The sequence below is a fragment of the Cryptotermes secundus genome, unplaced genomic scaffold, assembly GCF_002891405.2.
Source record: "Cryptotermes secundus unplaced genomic scaffold, Csec_1.0 scaffold5, whole genome shotgun sequence".
Lineage (NCBI taxonomy): Eukaryota > Metazoa > Arthropoda > Insecta > Blattodea > Kalotermitidae > Cryptotermes > Cryptotermes secundus.
Window position 1 is genome coordinate 4,853,045 of NW_019724742.1, and position 12,156 is coordinate 4,865,200.

A 12,156-nucleotide genomic window follows, 5' to 3' on the forward strand; every position below is an offset into this window, starting at 1 on the left:
TTGACATGGGACATCTGCAGCATCAGAGGCAAACGGATTTTGAAACAATCTAATTTCCTGAGCACTGGCATCCAAATCAGCAAATCGCTTCCGAAATTGTTCTTTCAAATCTGAAATGACTAAATTTGCAAACGAGGAAGGAATTTCAGCTTCACCCAATTTATGCAACTCTACACAGTATAGCATATGAACAACGTTACAATTTTTCACTTGGCTTTCCAGAAGTATCAACTCTGCTCTGAATGCCTTGATAAGTGCAAATAAATCACAGACTAAATTATTTTCACCCTGCAACTTTAAATTCAAATTGTTCATATGGTTCACCAGATCAGCAAAAAATGCTAATTTCCAAAGCCACTCGGTATCTGATAAAAGTGGTTCGTGATGGGGTTTTCTCGCTAAGAAATATATCAATTTCATTCCTGAGCTGAAAGAAGCGCGAAAGAACCTTTCCACAGCTAAACCATCGAACTGCAGTATAATATGTCAGGTCAATAAGCTCGGAATCACATTCCTCGAGAAAAGGCCGAAACTCGCGATGGTTAAATGCATGACAGTTCATTGGCGCATTTCTGCACAATTGTTTCGCGGGCCGGATAAAATCATATCGTGGGCCGTAGATTGGATATCCTTGCTCTAAACCATACGCCAGTGCCTTACCAAAGGACCGCCATGGTTTTGACAACGATTCGCCTTCGTCTTCCACATATCCTACAGCTTCGTTTCTACCCTTACAAAATTCCTCTTTACTACTTGCTTCGTTTCAAAGTCATTTTACGACTGACGGTTGGCCAGCCAGTTTATCTTAATTTAGAGCCCATTCCGAGGAAGACTAAAGAAAATAAATCTCGGTGGCGCTGGTGGTCTAGGGGTGAGACATCAGCCTAGTGTTCAGAAGGTCCCTGGTTCAAAACCGGTAGGATTTTTCGAAAAAGAAATGAAGAGAAGAAATTGGTGAAAACCCAACAGCAGAGTAAGAGGTGAAGAGGGAGACGGTAAGGGAGGAGGCGGGGGGAGGGAAGAGTTTTCGGTGGTCGAGTTTCACAAAACGGCCATAATCACCAGTAAGAGCCGTTACCTAGATCGCATAATCCTGGAGGCCGTTGAGATCGAGCTCCATCCGAACAACATGAGCAAGGAAACAGGGTTAAGTCTCAGCAAGTCATGGAAGCCACTCATCTCTTGCCTCAAGAGAAATACAACAAGCCACTCCAGTTCTTCGCCATGTCATTGACGTCAGTAGCCTGTCCCCAACCAACTAGTTCTTCTTGCCTACCGCACTTCCTAGTGCTATTGACCTCAAGTTCCTGGATTTACTGGCCGTCCCCCCCCTACTTAGCACACAATATGGTCTTTATCGCTCTCAACATCTCGACAGACGTGAAACATCCTTTCCCTCAAGAGAATCCAACTAGCCACACCAGTTCTTCGTCATGTCATTGACGTCAATAGCCTGTCCTCAACCTACCGGTTCTTCTTGACTACCGCACTTCCTAGTGCTATTGACCTCAAGTTTCCTGGACTCACTGGCCGTCCCCCCCCCCTTAGTCACACACCATATATGGTCTTAATCGCTCCCCACTGCTCCCATTGGTCCGTTCTCCCTAACCAACCCCCTTGCCTACTTCGTATATAAGCAGCGCCTTTCACATACTATCACCACAGCTACTGCTCTCCGCATTCCAGCCATTCACTGCTCTGAAGATGGAGGCGCTACGTTCCTCCGAAACGTCGGCCAACACGAAGAATACACGGTGCCTAAACCCAGAAGACGACTCTCTTCATTGTCATCGCCGTGAAAACCTCAAAACTTACATCTCAACATATTTTATAACTTGTAAGACTACAGATAGAAGTACATTGGAGAGAGAGGACAACAGAGCTTGAGGCTTCCCACTTTGTGCCTACTCTTGTGTTCCTTTCAAGCTCCTTCTGACTCATGTCAGCCCAAGTGCTTGTCACTAGTGGAGGTTATCATTGCCAACATTCCTAAGACCAGAGTGGCTAGACCACTGGATATATAAATGTACTCTGGGAGGGAAAATTATGACTGTGTGTGTGTGTGTGTGGCTTCAGCATAAACAAGTATGTATATGTGGGACAAAGATCACTGCTCTATTCGCATCTAGGAGGAATGCTTGTTGTCTGAGGCCATAGTCTTAATGTTCTGGCTCACGAAACTCTACATGAAGCCAGCTGCCAGTAAGATGACATCTGCAGTCAAAGGTAGTCCTTTATGATACTAGAGTTTACTTACATTTGTAATTCCACAGGGTATAACAATTCATAATCTTTGGCATAAATAAAAAATATTACATTTACATTATATAAGCATATTTACAGTTTAACAATGGAAATTACTATAATATTAATTCTATTACAATAACAAAATTAGATGGCTATAATTTTAGTGTTGTAGTTATACACATCAGAAACATGTATACATTTACTCTGGTTTTATCATTGTGTTGTAGTTATAATGGTGCTGATTCACCTCTGCCTTGATCCTTGAAGTTTTAATGTAGTAATCTTTATTTCATTCTTCCTGATATTCTTAGTTATCAACCATAGTTTCATCACATGCATTCTGTTTATACACATATGCACACACTCATACATAACATACATATACACAGGCCAGCAACAGAAGCAACTGCCAACCATTATCAATCAACTCTTCATATGTTTACATGTTTTCACCAGAGAAAATTAATGGAGGATGAGAAGGGCGCTAGCAGCATATAACGGACTGCATTGACACCATGGAAAGAAGCCCCATGGATGGTGGAGATAATGGCAGTACTTGAGGTTCCCCTCTCTGCCTACTGCTGTATTCCCATCCAGCACCCTTTGCCTATGTCAACCAGTCCATAGCGCTTGTAGCTAGGAAAGGTCATCACTACCAACATTTGTGAGAACAGAACGGCTTCAAGAATTGAAAGAAACAAGTACTGTGGAGGGGGAGGTATAAGGGTCCATCCAGGACACTTGATTCTGTGGCCTCAGTATATATGAAACAGCAACTGCTGTATCCACTTTTATTGAAGACTGTTCATACAAAGCTATGTATGAGACTGGAGGCTGAATACTTCAGTTCACAAAGCCCTGCTACATGACTGGAGGGGAATATAAGGAAGTGCAGCAGCTGGTAGGAGGTGTGGAGGGGGACTGCAGCATATATGGCTATATTACAAACAGAAAAACAGTTCAGTGGAATAACTCATTTGAAATTAAATTTCTCTCAGTACACAGCTGCACCAAATATATAAATAAAATCTCTATGAGCATTGCAACTATGCAAAACAATGTATTAAAAAATAATCCACAACTTTGGGATCATTTGGTATCACAAAGCACTTGGTAGATTCAAATACTGTCAATAGATACTTCTTTTGGCTTGTTTTGGACTTAATCCATCGTCTGGTATGTAAAAGACAAAAGACAACGATGTTTCGGAGACTGGATATGTCTCCGTCTTCAGGTGGGTAAGGAAGGATAAACCTACTCAGTTGGGCCCATTAGAAAGAGCTAGTCTCAATCACTGGTCCAGTGGTAGTTCTTAACATTTCGGAATTGAAGAGACAACTGTATGATCAGATCTGGTGAGAACATTATTCACGCATTCTCCTTAATAAGTAAGTAGAGGTTTCTCAATCCAAGCCTTTTTCTGTTAATAACAAGACCTCAAAGTGTGATAGAAACCTTGATTTCTGAACCTGCAGTGTTGAAGTGTGCAGGTCATAATAGTAGCAACATAAATAAATAATTTTCTTACTGAAACAACAGTAAATACTACAGGAAACAAGATGTGTGAATTGTTTGAAATGATGTGATGTGCCTGATGCCTTAATATTTTGTGTTCAGAATGGCCCTCCCTTTTTCTTCATGTAGTTAAATAACAAAACAATTAGACACAAGCCATATTTAAGGGCTCCACAAGGATAAAATTACTAAGAGCTGAGAACCTTCTCACAATTCTGTGGGGTACTAAAAACTTCAGAATGTTTGTTACAGCAGTACAAATTAACTAACACCATGGTGTATGTTTTCTCTTGCAAAGTTGATACTCAGCAAGTCAAATTTCCTGTTCTTAAGGAATACTATCTTAAGCCTGAATCAAATAATTTCAACATCTTCCTCTGACCTTAAAATCTTCACAACTTCTTGAAGTCAAGCTTCCTGACCCAACTTGATTCTCAGCCAGTCAAGAAAACTCTGACTTCAAGGAACCCTGTCTTCAGACAGGATCACAGAATGTTAGCAGACTTCTTCATTTAACTTTCTCAGCTGTCCCAATATCAAATCTTATACTTAACTTAGCTATAGGTTTTTGTTTTCCATTAAAATAAAATAACATTTTCGCACATTTCTTTACTTCAACACAGCAGAAAATTGAGAGTTCAACCATATACGGTACACAAACTCCTAGTATAGACTCTCAGGAAACAAGGCTACCACTTCCACTTCTTGCGTGGTGCTACAGGTTATATGTGGTTAGTTGTTGCTGCTGGGACATCACTTCATACAGACACAGCATTAACCAGTCACAATAACAGGTAATACCAACTGATCTGAAGTCAATCCAGGAAACTGGGAACACTCTTGCTCTACCTTGAGTAGTTGTTGCTTTCACACAAATCTGTTCTTACTTTCTTGTGTGAAGTGAAGTTTAAGTGTGCCAGTCAAGCTTATCATACTTCACAAATTGTGCTTCAGTTCTACAGTAACAGCAACAATGTGATGGAGAACAATGACTCCTATGATCTGAGTTGCTCCTGAGGAGACATAAGTCGCAGTGCTAGCAGAACCAGTGACAGGGTCAGCATGTATCTTATCTGTAGTGAATGAGCTTTCTTTTGTGTAGTCGCTAAATCCTGCGGCATTCCGACTAGCAACACGCATGATGTAATGTGTGTTTTGTCTGAGGCCTGAGATGCTGTATGGTGATTCACCTGTGGAAAAAAGTATTACATTACTGAATATTGCAGGGTTCTGCCAATGATGTATTTACTTTGTAGTACTGGGTTTTTGGGTTCTGTCTGTTCTCTAGTTTTTTATATTGTCTTCTGTTCACAGTACTAAATAATGGACAAGGTTCAGACACCTGGTAACACGAGGTGAATTAAAATAGTTTTTCCTGCCCATAAGATGTTTGCATCATTACAGTCATGAGGACTTGGTTTATTAACTAGTGAGAAAGTTATGGTTCTTTTATATTCTTTGTATAAGTCCATAACAAATATATATTCATAAGGATATCTGTTCATCTAACAGTTCATATGTTTTTTATACATGAAGCTATTGAATTCTTCTATGAAAATTGGTACTGTACAAGCAGTCCCCACTATGCAGGTTTTCATTAACCGAATCTGCACTTTCTTGGTCATGACACTGAAGAAATACAGGCAAAAATTTCCTACAATTACACAGTTTCCATGGCAATGTACTACTCCAAATCATCCCCCCACATACCTCCAATGCATGCCAAACTCCTTTCCCAATTATGCTCACTCAAGTGACACAGCCTTTTTGTAATTGAAAAGAAAACTGCAGTTTTACTTGGAGTTAAGCATTTTATTTTTTATTTTGCATATTATTATTGTACTCATGTCAACAAATCTTGACAAGAATTGGCAAGACAGCTCAGGTTCATAAAAGAAAGCATACTACCTTTGTAATAGAAGCTAAAAGAGATATTATTAAGGGTAAGAAAAGTTGTCTGTCCATCCCTCCACCTGTCTGTCTGGTCCAGTGTGTCCATCTGCTATGGTCCATTCCGATTTGTCTGTTACAGTCGTTGTCCATCCATCTTTTGGATATGGAAGAAGTGCATATTTTGAAGTAAAAACAGGTAAATATCTTGAAGAATATAATGATATTAACTGGCAGGAATGCAAGTTCATGTCACCCTATTCTTGTCTGCATGCACAAAGCAGCAAAGAGTAAGCAAAGCTGTCCGTCCATTCATCCATTAATCCATCTATTCTGGCCATCCGTCAGGTCCAGTGTGTCCAGTCCGGTCTTGTCTTTCCGGTTTTGTCTATCCGGTCCAGTCCGTCTGTCTGTCCGGTCCTTCTGTCCAGTCTGTCCGCTTTTTTGGTGTGGAAGAAATCCTGAAAATATTTTGAAGTAGAAACAGATAAAATTCTTGAAGATTATATTCATAATCTCAGGCAGAAATACAAGTTTATGCCATTCTATTCTTGTCTGCATGCTCTGCTTGCACATAGCAGCTGAATTATGTTCAGCATTTCCTGTTTTGGTGACATAAAAGAGCTTGTGGTAACTTGGAAAGTCATGCACTCCTTCCTCCCCTCACGCCAGTGCTACATTGCGACTGTGCTTGCTCCCAGAAGCAGTCAACATAAGCCAACTAAAATGGCTACAGGCCCATGATTTGGTGGACAGAAGTGGCAGAGAATGTATTATCTGACTCTTACCTCTGCCAATATAGTGTTCAGATGAAAGGTATCGAAAATAAAAAAAAATGATATCTTGGAAACTAATTGTCATACACGTATCCAGTTCATATCATCAGAAAGGAAAACTCTGAAAGTTTTTTTTTTCATACCTGGCTTATGCGGATACCCCGACACATTTTTGCCACCATCTTAGGAATCACCTGGACAGAGAGATGGCTGGGATATGAATTGGCAGAGATGGACCACTCTCTTGGCCTCCTAGTACACCAGATTTAATCCCAGTGGATTTTTTCTTGTGGGGTTATGTGAAGAACATTGTCTACCAGGTTAAGATCAATGATGTTCAACACCTGAAAGCTCGCGTAAGGGAAGCTGTGGCTATGGTAACACCAAACATGCTTCAAGCCTGGATATTTGTCGTGCCACCAAGGGAGCCCACATTAAAATTTATTGAGAAAGTTATATAAACAGAAAAAACTTTGATATAGCTTCCCCTTGTAACAGTGTAACCCATTAATGTGTATAATAATTTTTTTCTGATATATAATGATTTTATTTTGGGTAACTTTCATCTGGACACTCTGTATATGGTGTACCACTGACCCATAAACCTAACATTTTTCTTTCCTTCTTTAAAGCATAATCTGGGCTTTCAATACTGTGCCACTGTAGTCATCACTCTTCTCACAAACATGCTCTTGCACACGCTGCCTCAAGGTTATGGCTGTTTGCCTCCAGTGGTACCAGCTGCATGATGTAAACACATGGCTGTAAGGTACCATTATCCAACAAAGGAAGATGAGGAACTCCCAAATCCCATCCACATACATTGTGCAGCCTGAGAGCATTTGCATGATCTACCTGTGGTCTTTGTGTACTGAAGCCAAATGTATATAAATGTACAGCAGGAAGAGTCAAGGTTTACTGCTTTCACTCACTTGCCTTGCCTTCTACAAGATGGCAGCAAAACAGATTTACAGTTTTCTTGCATAGGTGAATTTTAAAACTTATGCTTTAATTATAATAAGAAGTTCTGGGAAGAACTAATCGTCTACTTTCCTTTGATATGAAACAGAATGCATAGAAAACAATGCCTCCAACAATTTTCCATAGTCTTTACTGAGTTGTTACTTAGTAACATCAGGGTGATACACAAACAGACCCATAGACGCCTGCATTCAACAATTCTTCTATTGTTGCATATATTCTAGGCCATGGAAATGCATTTACCAACCTATTACCTAGCAGCAAAAGGAGGGTTACACTTTACTGAGCCTTTGCCTATCTACAATAATAGGGATAAACATACAGACAAACAGACTCATGGGAGGGATCTTTTAAGTATGCCGCTGAGTTGGGCTCAAGTGCCATGATATACAGCCCAAGTTTCATAAACACTGGTTCAGGCAGTGAAAGTCTCAAAGGGTTAGAAGCTAAAATGGAAATCTTGTAGAATGGCTCTCCTACCAGAGTAGCCTGGGTTTGGGATTTTTGGTGAACAAAGTGGCCCTGAGGTGGGCTTTTTCCATATATTTCAGTTTCCCCTATCAGTTCTCATTCCAACAAATGCTCCACATTCATTAATTATTCTGCCATCTATTTTTACATAGTTTCAGTACTGACAGCACTGTTTAATACCCAACTGAAAAAAAAGAAGAAGCAAGAATTCTGAAGAAATATAATTTATATTACAAGCGAACCTACTGAAAATAGAGAACATGTTTTGGAGGCTTCAGTTTGTATGGAAGAAATAATGTTACAGCAGTAAAATGTACACATACAAGTATGTTAAGTGTTTCAGTTTCTTCATGTAAGACTAAACCCATCTCCTTGTGTTGACATTAAGACTAGAGGCTGGCTTGTTTAAATTTGTGACCGTGTGTCAGCCATGTATTTGACTTCTGGCCTCTTTAGTGGGGTGGCCTTCACTATGCTGCTGAACATTGACATATGTATATGCAACAGTGTCTCCAACACGGAGTATTATGGAAGAGAGATAGCTGAACACAATGCAAACTAACAATGAATAAAATGCACTTTAAAATTTTAGAGTCTATTTAACATATAGTGCAAAAACAAACAGAGGAAAATCCAAGCGGTGGATATGAAATTTGTATAGTTCTCGAAGGTAAACATCATACGATAGAACTAAAATTTTGTGAATAACTCAGAATCTATGAAGAGAGCTTGAAAAGAAATGATTACAGTGGTTTTGAATTCACAGAACAAGAAAACTGAGAAGGAAATTTGAAATGGAATTTAAAAGGAGAACTGTGGGAGAGAATTCGGAACAAGAAGCCTGAGCCTGATACTGGCAAGAAACTGAAAGGGAAGGCCAAACAGATTGTGATGAGAGTAGGACTGAGTAAGACAAAGGGAGAGGAGAGGAGAGGGGAGGAGGAGGAGGAGGTTGATGAGAGTGGGATGAGGGAGGGGAGAGCATGAGATTGGATAGGTTCATGATGTTCATTTACCCACATAAAGCAAAGTGATGCTAGAGGGACATGCAGACACACACACACACTTACCCTTATCAAATTCCACCACCTTTGCAGAATTCCATCCTTTCTTTAGTTCCTGCCTCCTGATGTACTGGACACGATACCCAAGGATTCCCAGTTCCTCATTCTCAGGACCTTCAATGTCAATCTTGACGGAGTCATGTCTTGCTTCTCGGATGGACGTCTCTGGTACTGCAGGCTTTGAGGATTTAAGAAGTGTAATCACCCGTTCCACCTTACCTAGCCTGTTTGATGCTTTGCATACATAGTCTCCGAAGTCATTCTCACTGTTGACTTGCAGCTGGAAGGCAGTAAAAGTAGCTATGTGACAGTATGCCTAAGGTACATTTCATTCTGTTGTTAATGAAGAGTAATAAAAAGAGACTGTGAGAACCAGCCAATGAAGTTGGAGAATAGCTATACTGTTATGAGAGAGAGCCAGTAAATAGGTCACATATGGATGTAAAACAGCTGTAATGGACGTGATATGTTTTCTATGTGTATCACTAGGTAGCAGCACAGTTCAGCTTCATGACAGTCTAGGTAACAGATGCGTATATGCATATTCAGAGACGGTTTCAGTAGTCAAAATGGCTACCGTGCTTGAGGCATATACTATCGAAGAGCATCGTTCTGTTGTTTATATTTTGTGGGCAAATGGACCCAATGCAAAGGATATTCATGAATAAATGTTTCCTGTTTATGGTGGGAAGTGTTCATCATGTAAAGTGGTTCACAACTGGGTCGAGAAATTCTCTCAGGGACGTTTGAAAGTTGCAGATGATGAAACGGAGGCATGGAAGTGGTTGAGACAACAGTCAAAAGACTTCTACGCTGTGAGTTTCAATGAATTGGTAATGTGATCAGACAAGTTTATCAGTGTTGGTGTAGGCTATGTCAAGAAAAGAATGAATTTTTTTTCAGGTTTAAATATCACACATTTTACATTTTATATCCATTTGTAACCAATTTACTGACTTTCCTTCATATCACTACATCACAATTATTGTAAATGCAATTATATGAAAACCGTATTTAAAATTTCACATAAGTTTATGTGACAAGACTGTTGCAGTGTTAGGAATCCACTGTGGCTTTTCAGATCTCATACCCACACCAAGGAAAGTCAGCACAGCGGTAAACCAGAAGTTGAGTCCTTCCTGGTTCATGCAGCTGTGATGGGATGTTACCTGCAATATTGTATGAAATTCTTCCTCAAAGATGGTGACGTTTTGCTGTGATGTGAGTGTTTCATTTGCCTTCAGCCACTCAAATTTAGGTGCTGGTTCTGCAGTCACTTCACATGTTAAGTTAACATTGCCTGTAATAAATGCGTAAGCTTTTGCAGGTTCTTCCTTTTCACGCCAGACCGGTTTGTCTGTCAACATAAAATGTGTCAAGCATCAGAGGAAATGTAATGTTACAACTCAGTTAGACACATACATCATTCATATTCATATTTTGTATGTAAAAATCACTTTCTGCACATCAGTAATGAATGTTATCTTAAGCAATGTTGTGGAAACAACAAAGATGCAATAAAATACCTGCTATAAACTGACAGAAACGTTGGCACAAAGATGTCCATTGGTATAACATTATGTTTACATAACATCATATAAACAGCAGTGCTTTGTTATGGTACTGAAATTTGGATTTTAAACCGAAAGAACTCTTGATATTAAATAAGCACAAATGTGTTTTTGAGACAGCTCCTCCTGAGGACAGGTACTTCTGAAGAAGACTTTGTTCGAAACTTCAACAGGCTTTATATTAATAATAATATAACACTGGAGCTATATGTTTCAATGTCATATAACTTTCAGACTTCTTGAAGTCTGCTGTCTTCTGGGATGTGATGCATCACACTGATACGTTGGAGGGAGTCTGATGAACTTCTACTGTATTGCATGGCTTTGAAGCCTAGACAATATTCCCTTTTGTAGATACATCTATGAGAACCTGAAATTCAGACTACTTTCGTAACAATGCAATTATTTAAACTACTGTACCAGCATACAGAGTGATCAAAAAAATAACTCCCTCTTTTAAAGATGCAGTAACTGATGAATTACAAAGTTTCTTTCTTTCAATACCTGGAGGAAATCTCAAAGTTTTCTGATATCATTAAAAAGTCTCAGTATAACCACTGTTTGCAGCCCTGCAGACAGTATTCACTTTCATACTATTCACAAAGAAGTATATCGGGAAAGATTGTCACAGCAGCGGCATAAATTTACTCTCAGGTGACATAAATCACAGACATTGTCTGCATTCACAATATCAATTAAGCCTATAAGCTTAAGTCCAAAATTTGGACTTCTTGAGGCCAAGTTATTGGTTCAGTTACTCTAGAACTTTGCAGATTGAACTTTATGAGTGAAATGTGATAAGGACAAAATCTGTAGGAAAACAACCGCAGTTCTCTTTCTAATATCTAATAAGATGAGACAAATGCTTTCCTCAGTGTTTTTTGCTGCTGAAAAAGAACATCCTACCACATGGTCATCCAAAACTTACATCATACGTTTGGGGCCACAGCATAGCTCAAGCAGTTAGTTGCTCGCTTCCCACCGCGGTGGCCTGAGTTCGATCCTGGGTCTGGTCAAGTGGGATTTGTGGTGGACAAAGTGACGCTGGGGCAGGTTTTCTCCGAGTACTTTGGTTCCCCTGCCAATCTTCATTCCACCAATTGCTCCACAATCACCCTCACCTATCATCTGGGGCTGGTACAATAGGCCAGAAGTGGCTGCAGTACAAGAGACTTAGTCCCACCCCACTAGCAATAAAAGAATACATCATACGTTCACATTTAGTGTGTCATGCACATCATCATCATTATCATCATCAGTAATCTGTCAGACGACAGGTCCACAGTCTCTTCCAAAACAATTCCTCCACTTAATGCGATCTAGAGCTTTCTCCTTCAAATGACAGTATCCTCTTCTGTCCCCAAGGTCATCCACCATCTTCTTACGTCTTCTTGTCACTTCTATCCACCCCTCTATCTTTCCTTCAATAACTTCTTTTAGAAGGCAGTTTCTGCGTAAAACATGACCAATCCAATTAGCCTTCCATTTTCTTATTTCGTGTAGGATATTCCTCTGCTCACTGACTCTAATTAACACTTCTTCATTTCTCACATAATCGGTCCAACTGATCTTCTCCATCCTTCTCCAACACCACATTTCGAAACTTTCCAGATGTTTCTGATCTACTGCCCTAAGTGTCCA

General features: G+C 39.8%; 1 protein-coding gene across 1 annotated transcript in view; it reads right to left on the reverse strand.

Annotated features, from left to right (window-relative positions):
- Positions 1 to 4,327: 4,327 nt before the first annotated feature.
- The window catches only part of LOC111862673 (opioid-binding protein/cell adhesion molecule), a 357,285-nt gene continuing 349,456 nt past the window's right edge, over positions 4,328 to 12,156 (reverse strand). The window contains exons 6-8 of the mRNA XM_023848228.2: positions 10,114 to 10,301; positions 8,951 to 9,224; positions 4,328 to 4,952 (exon numbers count right to left, since the gene is read on the reverse strand). Coding sequence (XP_023703996.1) covers positions 4,699 to 4,952; positions 8,951 to 9,224; positions 10,114 to 10,301 — 716 coding nt within the window. The 3' untranslated portion in view covers positions 4,328 to 4,698. The remainder of the gene's footprint in view (positions 4,953 to 8,950; positions 9,225 to 10,113; positions 10,302 to 12,156) is intronic.